At 39.6% G+C, this 26682-nt stretch overlaps 1 protein-coding gene across 3 annotated transcripts in view; it reads right to left on the reverse strand.

Annotated features, from left to right (window-relative positions):
* Positions 1–22853, reverse strand: part of LOC139738464 (septin-7-like) — a 116567-nt gene extending 93714 nt beyond the window's left edge. For 2 of the 3 annotated variants that reach the window (XM_071649091.1, XM_071649090.1), the window contains exons 1-2: positions 22639–22850; positions 4507–4612 (exon numbers count right to left, since the gene is read on the reverse strand). In XM_071649091.1, coding sequence (XP_071505192.1) covers positions 4507–4612; positions 22639–22662 — 130 coding nt within the window. In that variant the 5' untranslated portion in view covers positions 22663–22850. Of the gene's footprint in view, positions 1–4506; positions 4613–22638 lie in introns of all 3 variants that reach the window. The other variant, XM_071649089.1, reaches the window with a different exon arrangement.
* Positions 22854–26682: the final 3829 nt, after the last annotated feature.

A 26682-nucleotide genomic window follows, 5' to 3' on the forward strand; every position in this document is an offset into this window, starting at 1 on the left:
CCCTTGGCATGGTGTACCATTTTCTAGCACTTGTTATCCACATGTGAGTTCAAGGCACCCAGCAAGAAAGGACTGTTACATTGTAGCTGGTTAGATTGAGATGTAGGTGGTCACTGTGGGAGTATAGCACAATTAAAAGGCAAAATGTACCCTCTATCACATCTTCCAACAATCTTGCCTTTGACAACAGTGCATTAATTAGATACAAAATATATCTTACAGGTGCACTATACTTGTATCTTACATCTTCATCTCAAGAGAGTTAAATTGTGCATTTGTAGGCCTTGCTCACAAATTCCCACCATAATCATAAATAGAAGCATTAAAAAGTCCACTCACTGTTACAGAACGTATAATCTTGCAAATGTCTGTTGATGTTCACTGTGGCTAGTTATTCCAAGATCAAATCAAGTATCTGAGACAATTCTACATTATATCAAAGAAAGATATTAACTCATTGCATAACATTCATCATAAAGCAGCAATCTGATGGTTAGCATTTAAATGATACAACAGCCCAATATATCGCTGCTATCTGATTAGTTGTCTGCTCATTACGACACTCGCTAAAAAGTATTGCTACACGCTTTCGCTATCGAGCCATGTTCATGGTACTCCCCACAAAGGCTCTCCTTCAAACACGCAGCTTGTTTCCCATTCACTTTGTCCTGAGAAATGGTTGTCATTGTACTCAGGCCTTGGCTTGGAGCATCCATGATGTTGTTTAGAACAATCAGAGCATGGTCTTTATTCATACAATTGATCAAGACTTCAAACTCGCTGCAAGATGAAACACTCTAATGAACTCGGCTTTGTCTCTCGTACAGTATAGAGCATATTATCTCTTCTTTCATCTTAATATGGAAATCCTGTACTTGTTGTGTACACCATAGCACTCACTACCATTTGCTATTTGTGTAGCAATTTTTCCCACAGTAACTTCACACCATGAAATATTTGGATGAAGTAATTTACAAAAGATTACGAGAAGGCATATATTGAAGACCACAATATTCATTGAATGAACATGGTTACTTGGGTAATACAAGCTCACAATAATTTGATGCAACAGATATAAATCTTATTCTCATTGATTCCATGTCAGTAAAGGGAAGTTTTGTAAAGATTTATACATCTTATTGGGAGACTTTTAAGGTGAGGCAATCATAGTTTCTGCCCATTAAAGTCTGTGATTGTGACAAATGCAGGATTGTATCTGGACACTGAGTGAACAGTGAAAAACAGAGGGAAACTTTGAAATGAGATTAACTCTCTTATTGTTAGGTCCGAATTTGATAAAACCTCTGTCCATTTATTTGTTTGAGTGTACTCTAGTTATCAAAGCCAACTTGATAATGGTATGGAATAGTAAATTGGATAGGTCAGAGTGACAATCTAATGCCACAGTGATTTACTGTGCATAAATGCCCCACATTTTGTGTGCTTTTTTCACATATTTTGTAAGTTTGACAATTTTTCACAAAATAAAGTAACAACCTCCCTCCGATGTCCAACCCCTCCCCTCCCACTCCCCTTCCAAAAAATAATATCTTGACAACAAACACGACAGAAAAGCACAGCAGGAAACCTCTATCGCTATTACACTGTGGCTGAACTGTAAAACTGATCACTGACTGCAGCACAAACAGAAGTCATGTATGTGCACGATAGATTACAGTACATGGTACCATCAGGTTTTGTTCTTGTTGCAATGTTCGATGCGAGATATTGCCCAAGAGTGATAGCGTTCCCCCAAAAGTACTATAACCCCACCTCGGTTTATCATAACCTGTATTGCACCAAGGTAATTTCGGTTCAACGAGACTGGGAAATGGTGAGCCAGGAGATAAGACTTCTTTATTACTAGGCATTGTTCAAAAGGGAAAGGAAAGGAAGGGAGATAGTGACAATAATGACAACAGATATTCTAGAAATGTGGTCTCTGGGGGAAATGTCAGTATTTTTAGACCTCTTTATGTGGTCATAAAAACTATAGTTCTTCTAGACTTGTACGTTTATTGGCTTATTCCTAATGTAGTCAGTACATGTATCTATACTACACTGTATATCAAGGGAGATTTGAACTTGCACTAATCGAAATTTCACCTTACATTAATATTCACAATTCAAGGTGGTGTATGTTGTATTGCACTGCTCCAACATTTCTAGCAACAGATATGATAATTTTGGACACTAATGGATAAGTTTACTGTGCTTCAAAGGCCAGCAAAGTATGTTACAGTATGTACAGGTTACAGTGAAAATGCCAATTGTTCTTTTAATCTATACGGCATTGCTACAAATGTACAGAGCTTTCCTGTAGTCAAATTTAATGTGGTGGGCCAAAGTGGTACAGGAACATCGACTAAAAGCCTGTACTCAAAAGACTATCTTGGGCAATGAGATTAGTGACTAACGTATGACTGAACCATTCCAGGTCTTTTTATGTACAGCGTCCGTCCATGGATATATCCCGATCTACATTGACAGCACAGCCTGCACCCACGAGAGAACCCTATGTATGTATGTTGAGGTTACTGACACATGACTGAACCGAACTTGTCCCTTCTCTGTCATCATTTTCTTATTCAAATCCAGCCCATCAGAAGGTATATTTCTACATGAAAACAAGCCTTCACCGGTGACACAGATAACCAAGGGTGACTCTTTTACATTGGCGATCACAGGGGCAGAGACTGTTTAATACTTATACCATTGTACCTGGTATGGCTGTGTATAATACCATCCCCAATGACAAATCTGTAATCTTTGCACCATAAAGAGTTTTGAAGGCTTCGCCGATAAATCACTACAACCATTGCATCTCTCATACTGTAAGCTTTTTCCTCCCCTTATTTGGGGGGGGGGGGGCATTTACTGGTTATTTTCTTTATCATCATTCTTGTATGCCTTTATATTCCAAGTCTTTGGATGAAAATGTGCAACCCATACAACAATATGTCAATCAGAGCATGGACAGCCCATATATTGTACCTTTTTGACCCATTCATCAACAGTTTTCCTTCCCGACAGTTCCCCCCCCCCCCGAACTCACATAGAATGGCCCTACCCCGCCCCACTCCATGGACCATTGTTACCTGCTTGTCGGCGTAGCAGATAGCACTGCCTAAAAAGATGTCTTTACCATACCTGAGTGATCCTTTTGACACCTTTGGTATGCCAACGACGAAACGGTTATCTCCGCACAAAACGCAGCGTGAACCCCAAGCATGATTGATTGGGTACTTTGGCTATCTAGTCGCGGCGACAAAAAGTCAGGTATCTGGATAATGCTGACTGCTTTGAACATTTCCATCGCCTTTCATTTGTCTGAATTTCAGACAAAAATGACGAAAATGACTGAGTTGACATGAACATAAGTCTACAGATTTGTTCTTTTATCACTTCATATGTAAATCCGAGTGATTTAGAATTCAAAATAGATTTTATCAATGTTCATGATTGCAGCTCTAGGTACTGGTAATGTGTGTAAAAATGTGCGTGTGTGTGTGTGTCTATTTTTCTCTTTATGTGTCATACCAATCTCGATTTGAAGGAGTTACTCAAATAGTCCGAGATCTGTTTTAACAGCATTTCTGATCTGTAATGGCTTTTACTATACAATCCAACTGAGGAATGGTGCAGACACGAAGAAGATTGAATTAACTGACGATTAAACGTCACCTTGGCAGTCTATCCTATGAAACCTACACCTTGTACTGTGTACCTTGCTGGTGTGTGTCGGAATACTTCAATCACTGATGAAATGCGCACACTGTGGATCCATAGACGTGTAGTGTCTGGAGTCATGGCTCTGTACACACTCCCTGTTACTCTGTGCAGTGCATTCAAGAACATCCTTGTCACTGGTTAATTTAGCTTAATGCCACAGGAATTAAAAGTGCAAAGCCGAGGGGGCAAAGAAGAGGGAAGCGGGCAGTGGGACGTGGAAATATGTCAGACTAAAAACAACCTCACGCAGAGCCACAGACAGTCCACCCAGTCACCGCAATCAACAAAGTCGGCTAATTACAGCAGACGCTGTTGATATGATGGAGTTATACTTCATCTCTCTGCCCAAACATTGTACGTATTCATAAACAGTGGCATATATGGATTTACACTTTGGCTCTCACAGAACTGTAATTTCGCTTTTGGTTGTTCTTGTTGTTTGTTTGTTTTTTTTTGTTGCACATTTTACATGATGTGGTATTAGTGAAAACACAAGACGCCCGTATACAAATACTTTGTGAACAGGACTTTGTGGCTCATCTAGATGAATTTATGCCAGGATTGACAACAGCAAAATGAGGATGAGTAAGTTGACTTTACTTGTTCAAGCCTGAACAATTACCATTACTTTATAGTATTCACAGCAGGCCCTCTCTGTGAAATATAGAATGCTGTTGTATATTCTTGGTGCTCCTGAAACACAATATCTGACATTGATATTGAAACTACAGGTAATGGCTATGCTGGGTAATGGAGCCAGCACCCTTAACTTACCTACTACCATGAGTGTGAATTCAAATCCTCGTTTCACTGACCGCCGGTAGACCTGGTTGGGCAGGTTGGCAAAGCCAACATAACCCTCCATCTCCTTGGGTTTATTCTGTTCACAGAAATAAAAGGGGAGAAAAGAGAAGGAATATCATCATCAATTTTTTAGTGAGAAATCGTGGATGTGAAGGATATCATATGAATATTTCGTCGGGTGTGAATGATGAGGGTGTTAAGTTGCCACTAAAGCCTTATTGTTCAAGGCACCTTAATGGCCTTTTTTTATCATTCTCAGCCGATAATTTGTGTTTACACATGACTATCATTTGACATGAATATCTGAAGAGAAGAAGCCTGTGAAGAAAAATCCTTTGAAATCCACTGAAATCATATCTCTGAATGAGAAAGTAGCAAGTGCAGAATCAACATAATGTTACTTTATAATTTATAATGAATAAAGTTTTAGAGCAGACACCTTTCTTTTCACTTTCCATTCAGAGATTGAATCTTTACAATTAGAATACAAAGTGCACCCTACTGCATCAATCTCATGAAAATCTCCATTTCTTTTTTTTTTTTTACTTTTTAAATGTGATTATATCACAAGGAATCAAATGTTGTGATTATATCACAATGAACTACTGCCATTTGTGCCATCCCCCCCCCCCCACCCCATCCCTGGGGTAGATTTTCAAATCAGGGTAAAGACACTGGACCTCCCACCTCGGGATGAAATTCCGAGAAACTAGGATTCATGGTCCCGTGCTACAGAATAACTCTCAGAAGCTATAGGAAGCAGCATAAGAGTTAACACCGACTAAATGCAAAACAAATACGGGTTCATATTCGACACATTCACCTAGTCAGTGGCTCGCCCGGAGTGATAAGTAATCAAATTACTGACTGCGACCTGTGTGTTAAGAGTGGCCCGGCCCATGGGCATTCCAGTCACACCAATCACATTACAGCTGTACATGACGAGCCACGACGGACGCTTGCTCAATTAGCTCGAGAGTGACGGGGCACCATGCTCTATGACACTGATGATTCCCGCCTTTCGACTATTGATTCTACGCCATTCTACCTGCCATGCAAGGTTCCAGTGATGAATAATGTACGCAGAGCGAGAAGTGACACATAGGTGCAAGTCACTCAACACACACTTACAATGTACAAGTGTATTGCACGCCTGTAATACATACTCTGTATTCACCTGACAACTGCACTGAAACTAGACACAAACAATGTGCAGTGTGTCAGATGTACATGTAGACATCTGATATTGCACACAATAGAAACTGTCTATAAGTAATTGTTTTCAACTGTTGATTAATGCATCCTTTTTATTTTCTTCTCTCAATTTGTTTTATACTATCCATAGGCATGTTGTACAATATTAAACTGAATCCATCCTACATCTCTGTATGTGTATTAAAAATGAACACATACACAGTGGTATTCATATATACCATGCCATTTAACCCCCTTGAAACTAGAAAGATGATACATGCTATTAACATTGAATGCAAACACCTTGCCAGTGATAGTGGCAAAAGGTAAAGAATACTGTAGGCCTATAGGGTCCTCCACCGAATATTTTGTGATGTTTTTATTTTCATGAATTTCACAAGTCAGGTGTTATTCAAGAATTTGATAACACATAAAAAAAACTGACTCTGATCCAGTATACGAATGACATGCATGCATATTTTCTCCATTCAGCACTGTATCACGAATACAACTATTCGCAAAATTGTTGGGAAGTCCTGATTCGCGAAAAATTAGACTCGCTAAATACTTACACATAATATGGCTTATACAATCAGAGTAATTTTCACACAAGTTTTGCTCTTTTGTACATGTTTCATGAGTCTGGTTCACCATCATATATGCAGTGTTTGACACACACTACAGTAGGACTAGAACTGGCAATGCAACTTCTGATGTCTCTATAATAGTACAATGGCACAAGTTCACAAGAATTTGTTTTTTGTTTGACCAGCCAACCAGGAAATGACTGCTGGACCATGACTATGGGTACAGGAGGCAAACTTGTAATCATTAACAAATTCCATCTCAAAAGCCTTCAGATACATGCTATTACAAGCCTAAAGCAGACTTTACATACCAACAAAATACCCCTTTCACATGGGCAACTGTATAGAAGTTGGTGTTCACATTGAAAACTATGGTCAGAAATCCTGCCATGTTCCCAATACCTGCCTAAAAATGTATAGGGATAGAGCCTTTTCTTCTGAAAATGCGCCACGTCTGTGAAACTCTCTACCAGTCCAGCTTCGGAATTGCAAAAGCCTCAATACCTTCAAGTCTGAACTGAAGACTTATCTTTTCCAGCAACTTTGTGAATGATGTGTTATCTACAGATAAATGGGGCTATATAAATGCTGTTTCATCATCATCATCATCATCATCAAATCTCCCTCCTTCCCTTTCCCCTCTCTGTGTCTGACTACAATCTTTTGTAACTCAATGTTGCGACACCAGTGAAAAACAATGAAAATTTGAAGAAAATTTACATGGATAAATAGCTCAGGGTAAAGCGACAACTGCAAAATGTTATTCCATGCATTGAGTATTTGGGTAAATTACATGAATGAGCGCGCATACCTCCTCAATCATACAATCTTTCATTCTAGAGTCGTGATTTCTTTCATAGAAAGCCTCTTCAATATACAAACTATGAAACATATGAACACATGGGTCACTATACGGTATTCAGGTTTGCGTAGAAAGCAATATATCCCAGTATATAACTTTGCCCGTTTCTACTCGCTTCTAGCACTTCATGGTGAGTGATAAATCCAGCTACTAAATTCAGGACTACTAGGAAAGTAGAGGGCATGGCTAGAGTAAACTGACCTTTCTGCGTGCCACTATCACATGCTGTTTGAGGTATTAAAGAGATTGTACAGTTCTGGTTAAAGATAATAAAAAGTTTTGGTACCTCAAAAGTTTCCTTGAATTTCCTTGTCTTAGTTTGTGTTTCAGGTTAAAGTACCTTTCATATAACTAACACTGTGAGACTTACTCGCCCCAAAGTGCTCTCATGTCTTAGTAATCATGCAATTAACTGCGACCAGCAGCCCCATACGCATAGCGACCAGCAGTCCCATACGCATAGCGTAATCGGGCTTCGCATTGTAGCATTCAGGATCATGACAGATTTAGTATCGCAGGATAAATGTCAACTTAAAATCCCAAAAATTCTTCAATTTGAAGACTTACCAATTAAGGTAAAGTATTGAAAACAGGTTTCGGGCAATGTTTGGTTCTGCCTATAAGTCCCTTTCTGTTTGAATTGATGACTGAATGTGACTCGGTCGAGAGGACCTTGGGAGAGCTACATACACTGAATACTACAGCCAGTGCATGCGAACACAACACATGCGCACAAATTTCAAATCCATCAACGGATAAGATGTTTGTGTGCGCATGCCCTGGCCGTAGTAGTCAGTGTATGTAGCTCTCCCAAGGTCCTCTCGACCGAGTCACATTGAGTCATCAATTCAAAAAGAAAGGGACTATTGGCAGAACCAAACGTTGTTCGAAGCCTGTTTTCAATACTTCAACTTAATTGGTAAGTCTTCAAATCGAAGAAATTTTTGGATTTTAAGTTGACATTTACCCGCGATACTAATTCTGTCATGATCCTGAATGCTACAATGCGAAGCCCCATTACGCTATGCGTATGGGGCTGCTGGTCGCAGTTAGCTATGCGTACAATGGGCTCCACGCTGCTGGTCGCAGTCAGTGGTTTCGTACAATATTTATCGACGCCGTACGGTGACGGCTCTGGTACGAAACCATTATTGCATGATTACTAAGACATGAGAGCACTTTGGGGCGAGTAATTCTCACAGACAATGTACTTTAACCTGAAACACAAACCAAGACAAGGAAATTCAGGGAAACTTTTGAGGTACCAAAACTTTTTATTATCTTTAAGGTGAGGATTTAGCTTTTAGTGTTTTGCGAGATATTCAGAAACCACTCTATGAGATGTCAAAGAAGCATGAAATTCTAACGGGAATCAAAAGTTTATTTGATGAAAATCGGTTCTGAAATAGCCGAGATATCAAAAAACAAGGTGGAACAAAGATATCCTAATAAAAGGCGTGGCCTGTCGCCTTTTATTATTGTCACTTTTTTGATATCTCAGCCATTTGAAAACCAATTTTCATCAAAACATTGAATCCTTTTTAAAATCACATACTCTTTCATATTTCATGAGAGGTTTCTCATTATCTCACATAGGAATGTCATAAACCTGAATCCTCACCTCAACCAGTACTGTACAGTCCCTTTAAAAGTGTAGTGTGTGCAGGCTGAGCCACTTTGTTGCTCTGGCGTGATATTGAAAGATACAATGTACCTTTTTGAAGCAACAGTATGGGTATGTATTCCTTGTATCCAAAGTTACGGTTTCCCCTGCTTTTATTCCTGAATGCTTCAGCCACTCGTTGAGATGAGGTCGTGGTTTATAAAACTCTACTGTGGGGTCTTAGTCATTAAGAACGTATCTAAACTTGTGTGTGTAATGATACTGTGTTTCCAATATGATCCACTTCCTCGTATTACCCTGAATGTGTATGGAGTTCATTACACATCATACATGTATGAAATGGTCACACATTCATGCATATAATGTAATCACACTCATTCCTGACATACACTTGTGTAATTAATGCTGGCCGAATATAAAGCAGAGTACTTTAATAAGCAATACATGTGTACCATGGTTTTATACTGTAAACATGAAACATGCTAATGTACATTTGTATGTAGTTCAGTACATTTGTATCAAGTTTTATCCTGTTGGTGTGACATGAAATAATCACAGTAGAATTGACAAATATATTAAAACTTCATTGATTTTCATTTCCCACATGTTAGATTAAGAAGGGAATTGCAGCAGCACATCAAAAGAAGACAAAGAAGTAGAAAATGCAAAAGGCAAAACTGCCAACCACTTAACCAAAAATATGTAACAAACAAAATTCTAAAAAATTCTAACCTGGAAAACAGCCAGCTTTGACAAATTGTGGGTTGTCTGTTTGTTTGTTTTTAAGCCTAAAATTTGCCAAACAGCTACCATTTTCTCTGTGAATTGTAACTACATGATACAAACTTATATTGATGCCATGTGGTAAAGCTTAGAAATATTTATCAAACCCCTGAAAAAAAAAGTATACACTTGTTTTTCATCATTTATAAGGGGTTTTAAATGTGCTGTAGTAGTCAGCAATTTAAACTCTATGTGATGCTAACCATTATCGATATGCCCTATGTGATACTGCTACAGTACCTACTGCATTTTAACTACTTTTCAAACTAGAGATGGTTTGTATCTATATAATTGCTTCTTAAAACACATTTTTAATTCATGTCCTACGTAAATATCTTTTCAGGGTTACGCGTCTTACTTATGTAAAACTGTAAACTATTTTCAGCAACATTCCAAAACTTCAACAAATTCCTTTTCCCCGACAACTGACATGATCTCCCTTTACAAAACATTCCGGTGCTGATACAAGCTTGTAAGGCGAGTCGCACTTTAGTCCCCAACGATCACACAAGTGAATGATTTTCATTCAATTTGCTTTGATTCCACTGCGTATAGAATTTATCCCCTTTCTGGAATGTGTAAACAACCTTGGCATGGGTAAACAGCACTTCCTCCAGTTACTGTTTGACTTCACACTTCACCAAATAAATATGACATGTTCGATGATGATACACATTGAAAATCTCACATCTGCACAGTAAGATCTTGTGAGAAGACAAATTCATGAAATTGTGGGCAGACGGATCAAAATGAAAGTACAAAATTTATACAGTTTACTGTGTATTCCCTTGGGAAAGTATGTGTAATGTACATGTATGGACGTGTTCTCTTGACATTTGATATGACTTTGATGGGACTATTCAGTATATGGGGTATTTCTTTCTTGTCCTTTTTGCCAACTTCTCTATAATCTTCCCCTTTTTTAAATCTTGTCAATTCTGATCTTTGAGAGATCAGAATCAGCAGATGTAATCCTACTGTATCTATGCTTTAATTTCTGCAAGTTCTCCATCATCCTCTTTGATGTAGCTTTACAACATTTGTAAATACCTTTGATTACCTACAGTAAGCTAATATTTGTAGTTGTGTTTTATATTAACTGAAAATGACATTTCTTGACATTTGAAGACTTTCAAAAGTCTGATAAATCATCAGAGATCAAAGACCTAATGCTATCTCAGAAATCAATGAGATCCTCCTAATTCTCTAACAATTCATTTTACAATGAAAATACATGTACAGTGCAGCCTGTTCAAGAGATGAAATTACCAGTGAGATTTGCAATTTCCTGCGCGACTGACCCACTGCATTCTAAAGATTTTTTAACATGATTTTGAAAAGTTCAATTGATAACTATCAGGCATGCACAGCTGTACAACCCATACAAGTACACACCCTGTTTTTTGAAGCAATTTTCAACACACGTATTGTATTTATGGTGTTCACCCTTCTTGCCCTTACTTCACTGTACACATTATGGCAAATGTGGTAACCGCTATAACAGCGGGGATTCATAATTTATTATGGGTGAACTACATATGTACTATGAAAAATTTAGATATTTTCACTACAAATACTTCAGAAAAAAAAAATCATAAGTAACCCCATTTGCACACTTGCGTACCGGCAAACCCTTGCTCGTGATTTACATCGTTAAAAAAAAAAAGAAAAAAGGTCAGCAATTATACATGGTAGTTCAAGTGTCATACAATCCTACGTGTACCTCACAACGCCCTCTTTTTCCCCTATTTCCCCCCTTCTTATCATGATATGAATGGTTGACTTGAACTGCTTCAATGCACACCAGTAACTGTACCCACTGCCTGAACTCACCCTCAAACCATCTGCAACATACAATGTAACATACATTGTACATTGTACAGTGTATGTCTCATGTTGATAACACCTGTGTTTCTTTACTCACCTCTGCCTCTTCTCCTTACACTCTTTTCCTATGCCAACCACTGTGCCTGAAAATGGATCTTCGCAAGTAGGATATATTAATTTTAGTGGTGAGTATAACTACACACACCTAGCTAAACTTATCATAGGTAACCCTACCCCGCTTAGAGTCCCACCAGACACGGCACAACCTCTGAGAGGTTGTGCTGTGTTCATGCCAGACTGATGAGGACTCTGAACGACGTTGGCACAAAGCATCTACAATTGTAGCACGAGTCTGGTATGAGTCTGGTGCGAGTCTGAGGTGAATGTCGTGCTACCAAATTTGGCCTCACAATGAATTTATGACAAAGCATGAAAATGTTATATTTAGTTTGAAACTCTTAGTACATGTACATGAAGTTTAATAGCATCCCCCACCAAAAAAAAATAATTAATTAATTAAAAAATATATTTTTATGATAATGATAATAATAACAATAATAATAATAATAATGATAATAATAATAATAATAATAATAATAAGAGCTCAAGCAGCGTGTGACGGCGAAGGCTGCCAAGGTAAAACGATACCAGCAACGTGTAACGCAATTCAGACAGAATTCAAGACGAACCAGAAGAGATTATATGAGGAATTGAGTGGTACTAGAAATCACCAGGAGGAACATCCAGACCCAGTCGAATGTCAACAATTCTGGGGTATTAGATTTGGGGTAATCCAGTTGAACACAACAAGGATGCACAATGGCTAAAAGATGTCAAGAGACAGCTCAAGCATGTCGAGAAACAAGAAAACATCTTCATTGATACACAAAAAGTGAAGAGACAACTGAGCAAAATGCCGAACTGGAAAGCAGCAGGACCAGACGCAGTGCATGGATTTTGGATCAAACATTTCACGGCAGTCCATGAGAGAATAGCAAAGCAACTACAGCTTGCTCTAGAGAGCGGGGAGGTTCCCCACTGGATGACCACAGGCAGGACGGTCCTCATCATGAAGGACAAATCCAAAGGTAATGTTGCCTCAAATTACAGACCCATAACTTGTTTAAACATGATATGGAAGTTAATGACTGGCATCATAGCGAATGAGATGTATTGCTTCATTGAAGGGAAGGACTTATTCCCTGTCGAACAAAAAGGTGGGCGGCGAGGGTGCAGAGGAACTAAAGACCAACTACTAATTGACAAAATGGTGATGAGAAATTCCAAGAGAAGGAGGACCAACCTGTGTGTAGCCTGGATCGATTATAAGAAGGCTTATGATATGGTGCCTCATTCGTGGATCGATGAATGCTTGCAAATGTTCGGACTTGCAGATAACATCCGAGCTTTACTGACAAATTCTATGAAGGCATGGTGCACAACCCTCACATCGAATGGCAAAGATCTTGGTCAGGTGAGAATACAACGAGGAATATTCCAAGGGGACTCACTGTCACCTCTCCTCTTCGTTATATCACTCATTCCACTTACAAGCGTTCTGCGAAATGTATCGGCCGGTTGTGACCTCGGAGGAAATCATGGCTCCCTCAATCATCTGCTGTTCATGGACGACCTTAAGCTCTTTTGTAAAGACGAGAAGCAGTGCGACAAGCTAGTTCAAACGGTTCGTCTGGTCAGCAAAGACATCGGCATGGACTTCGGCATCAACAAGTGCGCTACCCTGGTTATGAAGAGAGGGAGACGAGTGAAGAGTGCAGGAATACCACTCCCTGATGGAAGAATACTACAGAGTTTGGAGGAAGGAGAGAATTACAAATACCTCGGAGTGTTGGAATCTGATGAAGTCTCGAACAATGCTATCAAAGTGTCTGTGACGAAGGAGTACTTCTCACGTGTAAAAAGTGTACTAAAATCACACTTAAATGGCGGACACGTGATCACAGCTCTAAACACCTGGGCGGTAGCAGTTTTGAGATACACAGGAGGAGTGGTCGAATGGACGAAGGCGGAACTGGCTGGTATGGATCGGAAGACAAGAAAGATGCTCTCGATCTACAAAACCCACCAAATGAGTGCTGATGTCGACAGGTTGTACCTGCCAAGGAAAGAAGGAGGCCGAGGGCTCGTGAGTGCGTCAGATTGCGTTGAAATGGAGCAAATCAGCCTCAACAATTACATAAACAACAGTGAGGAAAAACTCCTTCGAGCCGTTCTGGTTGAAAGTGGAAATAATGTAAACGCCATTGATCCACTTACTTTCAAAAGCCAGAAACGAACAGAAAGATCTGCAAAGTGGAGAGAAAAGCAGCTGCACGGGCAGTTTTGCAGAGAGACGGAGAACATCAGCAGTAATGACACATGGTTATGGCTGAAGAAAGGAGAACTGAAGAAGGAGACAGAAGGACTGATCATCGCTGCCCAAGAGCAAGCACTGTCAACCAATGCTCTGAAAGCCAAGATACAGAAGAGAGATGTGGATGCCACATGCAGGATATGCCGAGAAAGAGACGAGACAGTGCAACATATCGTATGTGGCTGTAGTAAATTGGCGCAAAAGGAGTACAAAAGACGACATGACAAACTGGCACAAGTCCTTCACTGGGAGCTTTGCAGAAAACATGAAATACCATGTGAGAGCAAATGGTATATGCACGAACCACAGAAAGTTCTGAAAATGATCAAGTTAAAATCCTGTGGGATTTCGATGTTCAAACTGACAATGTCATCCAGCACAGGCGTCCGGATATCATCGTCGTAGAAAGGGCTCGACAGATGTGCACAATCGTCGAAGTCGCGGTACCGGGAGACAGCAGAGTAGCCGAGAAGGAGAAGGAAAAGATAGAGAAGTACCAAGACCTTGCCAGAGAGCTTCGCCGCCTGTGGAATATGAGAACGAAGGTGGTCCCTATTGTCGTTGGAGCACTCGGAACAACGCCAAAGCAGCTGCGATGGCACTTGGACGATGTTGGTGTGCCAAATCGAGTGCAAACGCTCCAAAAAGCAGCATTGCTGGGGACGGCACGAATCCTGAGAAAAGTACTGGAAGTCTAAGGTTCCAGGATGGAACTTGACGTGATATTAATCTCCAAGAGATATCTTGTGAAGATAGAGATAACAATAATAATAATGAGAATGAAACCCACCCATTTCCTGAAATGACTCCAGTTTGTTTCAAATGATTAAATCCCCATTTTGCAAAATTTCCTGTTCATATTTCATGCACAAGCAGAAATTAAAGTAAAATCATTTGCAGGTGACCATCCCTGACTACAAAACACTACTAACACATGTATCAATATGTGGGACTGGTTGAAAACCTTTTTTTAAAAAAATTTTTAATCATTTGTAAAAGCAACAAAGCAGGTTGTTAGATCTCAATAGGTACTTTGTCTTTGAGAGCAATTTTCTTACAGCAGCCTGATTACAAGCACACCACACCACTTTTTCTGTTTTTAAAACATGTGATGAATTCTGGAGAAGAGAAGCCAAGTTTAAATTACATTGTAGATTAACAGGTGATTTACCAAAATTACACTGTCTACCCAGTCTCTAGTCTCAATCTATAGTATTCAAATAATGACATCCAAGCCTGCAAGCCTGTATAATTATTATTATTATTATTATTATTATTATTATTATTATTATTATCATTATCATTATCATTATTATTATTATTATTATCATTATCATTATCATTATCATTATTATCATTATTATTATTATCATTATTATTATTATTATTATTATTATTATTATTATTATTATTATTATTATTATTATTATTATCTAATAAGAATAATAACTGAAGTCTGAATGTAGGGCAATCAGCCTTCGCATTATATTGTACTATACAATATTACCTTTAGTGCAATCGTCGTAATCATTTACAATGTACAAGTTGTAATAGGATAAACTACAGTGTACACACATATTCTTGCCAACTAAACTGGACAGCAAAAGAAAGTACCCACTTCTGTCAAAGGCCGCACACAAACATTCACCACTTAGAAATAAACAATTTTTGTACACAGGTATGCTGCAACATCCATTAGTAATCACATACCCAATAGCATGTGATCATCTTTATTACAAAGAAAAAAATGACATGCACAGCATCTTGGTCACTGAATCAAAAGTCACAAAATGTAACAGAATGAGCCTTACAAGTCTAGCAAGACGTGGCATAATTTTCCTGATGGAAGCTTGCTAAGACCAGAGTAAAGTAATGTCCAGTCTGCAGAGCTAACTGATTTTATTCTGAGAATTAGCATAATCAGGAAGGATAGCATCCCTAAATACAGAATACACTCATTAACATCATTTTGACAAAACAGGTGTTCACTTTGACATATTGGTTGTTTAAAAATGTTATCCATTCAGTGGCCATTTTTGCATGGTGGAAAGTGCTGTTGTGTGGGATTTTTGATTCAATGACCAAGATGCTGTGCATGTCAAGTTCTTCTTTGTTATGAAGACATTCACTTGCTTTAGATGTGCATGTGATAAGTACAGCTGTAAGGGGCATTGTAGCACACCTGTGTACAAAAATTGTATATTTCTAGGGGGTGAATTTTTGTGTGCGGCCTTTGACAGAAGTGGGTACTTTCTTTTGCTGTCCAGTGGACTTGTGTCTGTCACACTAGGCAAACTGTACAATTTGTAGCTTGCATTACAATTGTATGTAATATTCAAAATGAGGTGTACAATTGTATACTATAATATTACAGGGAGGGAGATGAGTATTGTGATGGATACATGTACAGCTGTACATGATGCACGAACACACACACACACAAACATCAACACACACACCCACATGCACAACTGCAGAGTGAAACTACAATGAATCCTTGGTGCATTTTACTGAACTACAGCAATCATATTTCTTAAACAAAATAAGTAAATTAAGAAATAAATATTTCTTAAAACTTAAAAAGGGGATGAAAGAGATCATGTTCTGAAAGACAGACGCTTTGGAGTTCATTGTATAAATTTTTGCACATACAGCTGTACGGTACCTCAAACTTTTTCGAAGTGCAATAATCTACAATTGTACAAAAAAAAATATTCTGCCCTATAACAAACTACTGTACTCTCTATCTTCTTCGATATGTTCTGGAATGCAAAAACTAATGGAACTCACAATAATACATTGTACTTAATCTATAATTGCATCTGTGCATGTCTTGCAGCCTTTCCTTTAAATACATAAAAATTATGATGAAAAACTCTCTTTCAGACAACCTCGTCATTTGATTTTGCACCAGCACAAAATACAGTGCCTAAAAATACTTGGAATTCAGCCATGACAACAAGACTGATCAAGGAAGATCACTGTTCCTTCCTTAGCTGTTGCCAACACACTGGAAGAAGAGGAAGTAATAGATAATTGCAACTGCTAGTTACGTGCACTGTACCTTCATTGGCGACAGTCTTGTAACATTAGATTTGTTTACTTCATCCCAAGGATGGCACTACTTTCACGTGAGCATTTGTGATCACATACAGTAAAACACCAATCAGTTTGTACTCAGTAAACATTGTAGACAGCCCCTTCCCATGTCGCTCACTTGTTAAAACCCTTTCTATGAATGGTGAACTCAATGATGTGCAATACAATCTTCACTCATACTTCATTCCACTCAGTATTACAGTTGTATAAAATGTGCAAAGCAATGTACAGTTATAGGCCTACACGTACATGCCCTGTGTCGTATTTGCTGAGGGCTCTTGTGCAATGTACACACCTTGCAGACACAGTTGCATTCACACTGTAATCACAAAATAAGCTCCTTTTTCTCCCCTTTCTTCTTCCTTCCTTTTATCATCACCCTCCACCTATTGAGAACAATACCATGAGTTGGGTGCTTTGAAAAGTGTTGCGCTCCACAGGTTTGGCGCTAAAGCTATTCTTATTTGCATTCCCTTATATACAAGTGTAATACAGTAATAGTAGGCATAATACCGGTCGGTTGTAAATGCTTGTACATGTACAATTGTACTGAGCAAGTTTGTACATGTACAATTGTACGGTACATGTATGAGGCTGAAGCATCATTGTCTATAACATGTTAAAGCACAGAGCTCACAAATTCTATAGATACCATTGTATTCTTTACCAATTGATACAAAACTTGTTATTGCCTGTGAGGGGCATTATATCAGTACCATAATGACTTAAATAAATGCAACGGTTTTGGGTAAGACACATTTTTCTGATACAGGCAACCCAATGTGTTCTGAAGAATAAATGCCTGCTGATTGGGTGAGAATACTATAACACAAACAAAACCTACAGTACATGAACATTGTACATACTACACATTGCATATGTACATTTGTGTGAAGTGTCCACTGTCACAGTTGTTTCCTAAATCCAACAATTTTGGAAAGTTTCTCAATGCACTAATAAATTCAACCAAAGTATTTAAAGGGGAAGGCTAGTAACTGATCAGTGGGAATCAGTGGAAATGCTGGAAGATGATTGTTCCAATCCTTATGGGATTCATTCAAGAGTTCATTGTATATCTATTGTTGTGTAACAATGACTTGCTTCAGAACGGTCTCATATTCAAGTAATGTGCAGATTAATGCTCCGTCACTGACCAGGGACGCTAACCTGGAAGCATTAAACTGCACATTACTTGAATATGAGACCATTCTGAAGCAAATCATTTTCACACAACAATAGATATATACAATGAACTCTTGAATGAATCCCATAAGGATTGGAACAATCATCTCCCAGCATTTCCACTGATTCCCACTGATCAGTTACTAGCCTTCCCCTTTAAACATAAAGCCTGACTCTTCTAAAGCTTTCAAATATGGTACACATAGTTCTCAGGATTATAAATCCTATTTTATCACATTTCAAGAGATATCAGCTGAGCCAATACAAATACAACGTGTACACTGATTAACAATACTTTTATACTCACATTCAATTCATTGTTCATCTACAATTGTAAAGTCGAAAGTGAGCTATAAGACAATACCTTGCTCATGGCACCATGCCCCTTGAACTGAGACTATAGATGCCAGAAAATGTACACAAAAACGGCCAATGATGGGTGGTGATAGTCTGTTTTAGAATGTCCAAAATTGTGGCAATAATGCAGCGAAATTAATTTGAATTTGGGTTTCTCAAAGAAAACAAGGAAAAGTAGAAATTACGCGGTGCGTAATATATGTCCCCGCCGGAAGTAGCATTTAGTAGCAAAATGCACAATATAGGTAAAAAGATGAAGGTCAAAGGTCAAAGAAGTCAAAGGTCAAAATTCTATGTAGAAGTTTTGAAGCCCTCACCTAGTGCCATCACATAAAGCAAACGGAATCGAAATCGGGTTAGAAATGGCGAAGGAGTAGCATTTTGTAGGCAATGTGCAATATAGGTCAAAAATCAAGGTCAAAGGTCAAAGAAGTCAAAGGTCAAAATTCTGTGTAGAAGTTTTGAAGCCCTCACCTAGTGCCATCACTTAAAGCAAACGGAATTGAAATCGGGTTACAAATGGCAAAGGAGTAGCATTTTGTAGCAAAATGTACAATATAGGTCAAAAATCAAGGTCAAAGGTCAAAGAAGTCAAAGGTCAAAATTCTGTGTAGAAGTTTTGAAGCCCTCACCTAGTGCCATCACATAAAGCAAACGGAATCAAAATCGGGTTAGAAATGGCGAAGGAGTAGCATTTTGTAGGCAATGTGCAATATAGGTCAAAAATCAAGGTCAAAGGTCAAAGAAGTCAAAGGTCAAAATTCTGTGTAGAAGTTTTGAAGCCCTCACCTAGTGCCATCACTTAAAGCAAACGGAATTGAAATCGGGTTACAAATGGCAAAGGAGTAGCATTTTGTAGCAAAATGTACAATGTAGGTCAAAAATCAAGGTCAAAGGTCAAAGAAGTCAAAGGTCAAAATTCTGTGTAGAAGTTTTGAAGCCCTCACCTAGTGCCATCATATAAAGCAAACGGAATCAAAATCGGGTTAGAAATGGCGAAGGAGTAGCATTTTGAAGCAAAATGTACAATATAGGTCAAAGGTCAAGGTCAAAGGTCACAATTGAAATTCTGTATAGAAGTTCCAAAGCTCCCATGTAGTGCTATCATATAAAGCAAACAGAATCAAAATTGGGTTAGAAATGGCGAAGGAGTAGCATTTTGAACGTTTTGATCACACACGGACGCACACACGGACGGACACACGGACGGACGGACGGACGGACGGACACACGGACACACGGACACACGGACACACACACGTACGGAGCCCGTTTCATAGTCCCCTGCTCGAACTCGTTCGGCGGGGACAAAAAAAAGATATTTGCATAAATTTTAGTAGGTATAAGGCGTAAATATTCATCACTGAATGATACAAGCTTAAAATTGAAATAACAACAACAACAAATAAAGTATCACTGTACACGATATCACCACTCACAAAATGGGAATTTTTCCCTTGGGCATTATATCCATGTGGTGTACTCATTGGAAAAGATGTGATGAGTATCGCATTGTCTTTTTGAATTCTATCCCTGTTCCCTTTCCCCTCCTCAAGTTTGTATTATGAGGATTTTCTGGTATTTGAAAAACCCTTTTAACTTTAATAGCAAGGAAGCAAAAGCCTGTATTAAAGGGGATGGCTAGTAACTGATCAGTGGGAATCAGTGGGAATGCTAGAGGATGATTGTTCCAATCCTTGTGGGATTCATTTAAGAGTACACTATATATCTACTCTTGTGTGAAAATTATTTGCTTCAGAATGGTCTCATATTCAAGTAATGTGCAGTTTAATGTTTCCAGGTAAGCGTCCCTGGTCAGTGACGGGGCATTAATCTGCACATTACTTGAATATGAGACCGTTCTGAAGCAAATAATTTTCACACAACAGTAGATCGTACTCTTAAATAAATCCCACAAGGATTGGAACAATCATCCCTCAGCATTCCCACTGATTCCCACTGATCGGTTACTAGCCATCCCCTTTAAGTGACTATTTATAAAGGTGTGGCTTTCAGCCTCTCTAAAGAATAGAAATGTTCCAGCTAGCGTAATGCGATAATCCCGGACATGTTATCTATCTGGAATCAAACACTTCCTCTTCATCCCTTCCCTTCAATCAACATTTTGAACCTTGATCCCTTCCGACCCACGTACAGGCGAATGAAGAATGTGCCTTGCCAAGAAACACATGTTTTATGTGTAGGCTGTCTTGACCATGTTCCTAACACAAAACATGTTAGCACTGCCTGCCTTCAGTGAACTTAGTAATGATTGGATGTGCAAACAATGCACACACGATATCAGGTACCAGTACACATTACAGCATGGCTAGATTAAATGTCCTCTCACAGGGCGAACGACTATGGGTGGAGTATCCTCTTCCCTTGACCACTACAATACTTTTTTTCAAGACTGAGATGATGAGATGAGATGCTTCGACCCTGAAGTGGTTCAGACTTTTATTTTTCCCTTTAAATCCTCGTTTGAGTTCTTCACGTACAATGCAGCTCACATGTCACTTTCATTTCCTGTACCCTGCACTTATAACCTCCATCCAAAATCATGTGAGCCTACGAATCATGTTTGAGTCATAACACAGTGTACTCATTTACTTTCGCTTTATCAAAGCTCATAAGAAACATGGAAATGGATTTGAATAAATAAGTTAACATATCACTTGACACTGTTTAAAAAGGACTCAGGCAATCAGGCAAAAGAAAGTAATCAAAAAAAAAAAATGTTGAGATAAGATACTTTGAACTACATACAAACTAACAAATAGATGATTTACATACAAAGCACAAACAGTAGGGTTTCAAGACTACTGTAAAAGTGGATATTTTTGCGCAACTAATTTTCCGCGCTTGGCCGGGTTAGAAGAGTTTCGCGTGTTTATAATTCCGCGGAATCAAGACATCACGCACAGGAATGTATGGCAAGCAAAAATATTTGTGTGCTTTTCTTTTCGCGCTAGTTTCTGGTTGCGAGAAATGCGCGAAAATTTCAACACCGCGAAAATTTCCACTTTTACAGTATACTGAATTAACACAATTGCTGCATTTAAAACAGCATGAAGTTCACCCTACACAATACAGATTGCACCGTGTATTATGGGTGCAAGATAAATGGAGAAATCTTAGAACACAATGAACATGTGTATCATACAAAAACTAGTGGGGGCATGACTGATGGCTATGTATTGACTTTGAATTGATATATCATAGAAACCTACATCCATCGATCACCGAGGAACTGGAACAAAACCCACAATGCGCTGAAATTAATAAAGCTGCTATGCAGCTGTCCGCCGACATTCGGATTTGAGCAGGATTTGACATCTGTCTGTGTACATTGACAGCTGCATACACATAAACACTTATACAAACACACACACACACACACACACACACACACAGAGGGAGAGTATCTCATTAACACTATCAGCGCCACTACTGAAATAACACTGAGGCCTTAAATGCAGGACAGGTGCAATGGTAATGAGACAGCTGTGTCTCTTGCAGTAGGGCCTACAACTATATATCATTTATTGTATTCATACTATGGAATGTTATGGCCCGATACTGCAGTTATAGGTTACTACTAGTATTGTATGGTCTGTACCTCATACAATGTACATTGTATAGGCCCATGAAACATTCCCTTGACCAGCCATCAACACACACACACAGACACACAATCTGGACAAGTGATCAATCTATCCACCAAAACCATTAAGAAACACCACACACACACCCACAGATCATGTATCACTACACTAAAAACCACTGGAAGTGGATGAGATCAATGAGACCACTTGTCTCGTAAAAATAACTTGCATTAATTAGATGTCACTCACTCCAATCTGCACATAGAATTATAGAACAAGTTAGGCAAACACTACATGATCGCAACTTGTCTTAAAACTAAGATGTAAGTCATATTAACCGAAGGCAGTCTGGGGTCTTCAGATTCAATATGATCACACATTGATTTAATCCCTGTGCTACCTTAGAGTAAGTTTATCCCCCCTTTACATCCCGTCTTTAATCCCTTCAAGGGTGCCATCGCTTTATTTCAACGGCACTTCACATGAAAATCTTGCCTTTGCAAATTGCTAGGGTTAATCGAATACAAGCCCAGCATTCACTTCGAAAACCATGTGCCACTGATTACAATGTTATGTCTGATCGATATTTGAGTAGCCATACTCACCGCTGAACCAGTGTATGCAGGCATGGCGTGGGTGACGCATCCAGTTGGAGGAGCAAAGTCCAATTTCCGGGATAAATTTCCAGACGGGTGGTATCACGGTGGGGTTTGGAGAGCACACAAATGCAGTAGATTGTCCAGAGCAGCGAAAGGGAGAAGATGCAAGAAAGACAAAATTCAAATTTCATTCAGCATCATTCAGTGTTTGTGGTAACGAATAAAACATGGCGGCAAACTTTGTGCAGGAAGCACTAAACACCGACGGCGAGATCGTATGTGGCAAACAAAATTGTTGCGAGTGAGAGTGAAACTCGCATTTGGTCGCAGATAACTTGAGGGAGACGTGCCACATATCCAATCAGCCCTTCAGTTATCATGTGTTCATTTGGGGCAGGCAGGATTTGGTATTGGGAAGCCAGGCATGCGTGGTGTCGTACAGACAGACCATTGGCTGTTCTTTCAGCTAGGCCTGGAGTTCAGTTGGGCTGCTTACTTCCTGCAGCACCGGAGCTCAGGCCAGGAAGTGACAGCGGAGAGACCCTTCTGACTGAGGGGGGTGGGGCACCTAATCTCCGTAGTTGGGTGGGCGGGGCAGATCTCTACCATTCAGGGGTTCCGCTCGCACTCTACTTTCCTTCTACCAAAATCAGCCAGTCTTGCTCACAGAGAAATGACCCGTAACCCCTGCATACACACACGCTGACTGAGAAGAATGCAAAGCCCTGTACTGCTGTCGCTGCTGCGGGGAGCGGAGTCGAGTCTGCCCCTGCCAGAATTTTTGTGGTTTAACAGTTCAAGACATACCAACAAAGTATCTCAAAGATAGAATATTGCTATTTCTAAAAAGGCTGCCATAATGCAATCAAATGGCTACCTTGGAGTATATATAGCATGCTGAAGGTACAGCACATAGGGGACACACAGGATTATCTCTTCTTTGGCTATTTTTTTTCTCCTTTTGTTTAAAATAAAGTTTCACTCGAATGGTTGAAGCCTCCTACCTGTCCAAATCGGCATGACCCAATGAATGGGAGGAGATCAAAATAGACTTTTCATTTAAGGCAGTGGTTGACAAAAGGACAGCACTCACAAAAGAAACAAAAAAATACTCAGATTTAAGCCCTTTTAGCTATTCTGCAGAGTGGTACAGAAAGAAAGGGGTTCTCTGTGACACTAAAACCACAAAATGGGATTCCATGGCTGGTATTGTGGGCCAGGGAGTTGTGGAGCTCCTTGATTGTGAGGCTCAACAATGGTTTTGTGGCTTGAATAGTGCCTGGAAAGCTTAAATTCGGGACTCTGCTTAGTGCTTGGTTGACATGGGGGAATATCACTGGCTTGGTTCATGGGAGACTGCATTCCACTGAGCAAACAGTCAATCAGGCATTTCTTGTCACACCCTACGTGTGAGCTGCAATGTGCATTGGTGTCCACCCCCCCCCCCCTTCATAAGTTTATTACACTTTTAGCACATCTACTTTTGGAGGCAATCATGTTTACTGGGGAAAACCTAGACTATAGGACTCTCTACACAGGAAGTTGGTCACGCTGGTGGCGAGTTGCTACGGCCGTTGATCCATTCTTGGGAAACGCCTTGAATTGAATCCTAATGTGGCACAAAGGAGAATTTAACCAAACAGTGAAACTTGTTTTGAATGTCTCTGATTGGTATCAGTTGTGTTCTGTTATTGTGGTAGAAGAATCGGTGACACCACATTCCCTCCTGGGACAGTTGCTCCAGTCTTATTTTGTCCGAGGACTTGAATAGTGTTGGGGTTAGGGTTGTGACAAGGTTTTACAAATGTAGGTTTAGTTTGATGTGAGGATTAGGATTGGAGTTAGGGTTATGTTTGTGGGTAGAATTTGTTCCGCTCAGTGTACAGATATTTAATGGGAGCAATTGTCGCACAAGCGAATGTTATCGAACCAGAAGAATCACAAGAGTACGGGGTAAAATAGTTTCTATCCAAGACTGGCAGTAGGCTTAATTCGGTTTAATATAAGTACAAATTGTAGCTCAATGGATATCTGGGTTACTCGGTTGCTTATTATAATCAAAATGGTCTGCTTTTTCTTGTTTTTACAGTGTGTGTACATTTTTTTTTTTTAATTTCCCTATTGATTTTCAAGCAGACCAAGTAGAAAATGACAAACAAAAAAAATGCTGTAGAGAGTTTTAAGACTTTAAATTAAATGGTCACACTGAATTTTTATTCGGGGGGGGGGGGGGCATTTTGCAGCATAATTATTTACTAGCTAAACATTGTTTACTGACTGCACAGAGAGCATTGCACGCTATATTGACCACAGAGATGCTATTTGTTTTGCATTGGGAGTCTATGGGCCAGTGATTATTCTCCCGACTGGTATGGGATTAGATTCCGCTTTGGTCACAAGCTCTGAGTCTGAATAGAGACTTCTACTTTCAGCAGCTGATTAGCGCTTGAAAAGGGGAATAATTGTTGCTAAATATTTCATTGAAAGGTCACAAATTTACAATCATCAACAACTACTACATGTAGGATGCCACTGATTCACAGATTAATCGCTACATAATTCCATGTATTCAGCAGCTGGGGGTAAAACAGCTTTGTCTATGATAATGCCACAAGTCCCTTCACAAGTAAAATTTTGCGATCATGGCACACCCCGTGCAACATTGGTTTGCCAAAGTGCGTCCAGTTGTTCCTTATTTCCGATCTACTGCCTGATGTTCATCAGCCACTTGCGCTCACTCCATCTGAAATCATTCATCTGTCTACAACAATCAGGGATCTAAAAGAGAACAACCAAACAATCCGTGATTGTTGCATGGACTCCCTTCTCACTACTAAGGTTTGGCCGGCAGTTGCTGTAATCTATTACAGTATTTTGTATAGCACATGAAATAAGCAGTCAGTTTAATACCTGTGTATCACTGAAGTGTCTGGGCCTGTATCATATTATCATACAGGTAGCTACAGGCTAGCCCAAATCCCCCGCTCCCTCAAAAGAAAAAAAAAAGAAAAAAAAAGAAAAAAAAAAGACATTGCAAAAATAAATGTTCTCGCCAGAAAACTGATATATCTTTTCATCAACAGCTCAATTGCAACTAAATTGCAATTGTCAAAGGACAAAATGAATACTTCAACTGCTCTACAAAAGCAAATTGCATTCGTGAAGGTACAAAATGAATAACTCAACTACAATGTACTCTCCTTTTTTGAAAAAAAAGTAGGCCTATCTGCCTCATTTTATGCATAGGTGTACCATGGGTTGGGGGGGGGGGGGGGTGATGGGAGCAGATATTCACTATTACCCTAAACTGAAGATACTGGTTTAAAGGAAACTTTAAAAAAAAAACCAGCAACATACAGGCCTCGAATTAACCGACGGCCACCGACGGCCATGGCCGTCGGTGCCCCTCTCGTTGGCCGCAATGCCTTTTGTTTTTTTATCAAAGTTACGGCCAAAAAAAATGTGCCCTTTTTCTTGGGGCCGTGGTGCCCTTTTAGAATGAAAGTTATTATTTATGACGTATGATATGCCCTTTCTCAAAGTCTCTTTAATAAGCTTGAACAACTTTCCTGATCTCAAATATCATACCTTCAGTTCACTCGCGTCCCGATATATCTGATTCAAACTCAAAGTATCTTTCCGAGATACGAGACGACGTGTACGTACATGTACGCCCGACCGGCTTTTACCGTCCCGACTGCCTCCGCAGCGCAGCGGCCGCGAGTATGTACTAGCTAGGCAGCGCATATTCAGATAGCTATAGAGTAGTGAAGAGTGAACTCCAAGTTCACCAAGAAAAAAGAAAAATCCCACGCTGCCAAGGTGTGCCAGACTGGGGAATGGGAAGGGGTCGAGAGAGAGAGAGAGACCAATCAACAGAAGAAACCGCGCGTACTGGCGCATTCTTGGAGGTCATGAACTGTCTGTCACAGACTAATCATAGCAATCTACACGCGCACGCAAATTCCTTTGCCTTGTGGTTTTGCCAGCCAGCTGTCGGAATGTGCTTTGAAGTTTCATGGCAGCCTGGCTGGCCTGAAAGGGTGTCGA

Source organism: Diadema antillarum, unplaced genomic scaffold (genome assembly GCF_040938485.1).
Source record: "Diadema antillarum isolate AM-2024a unplaced genomic scaffold, OU_Dant_1.0 seq00000744_RagTag, whole genome shotgun sequence".
Taxonomy (NCBI): Eukaryota; Metazoa; Echinodermata; class Echinoidea; order Diadematoida; family Diadematidae; genus Diadema; species Diadema antillarum.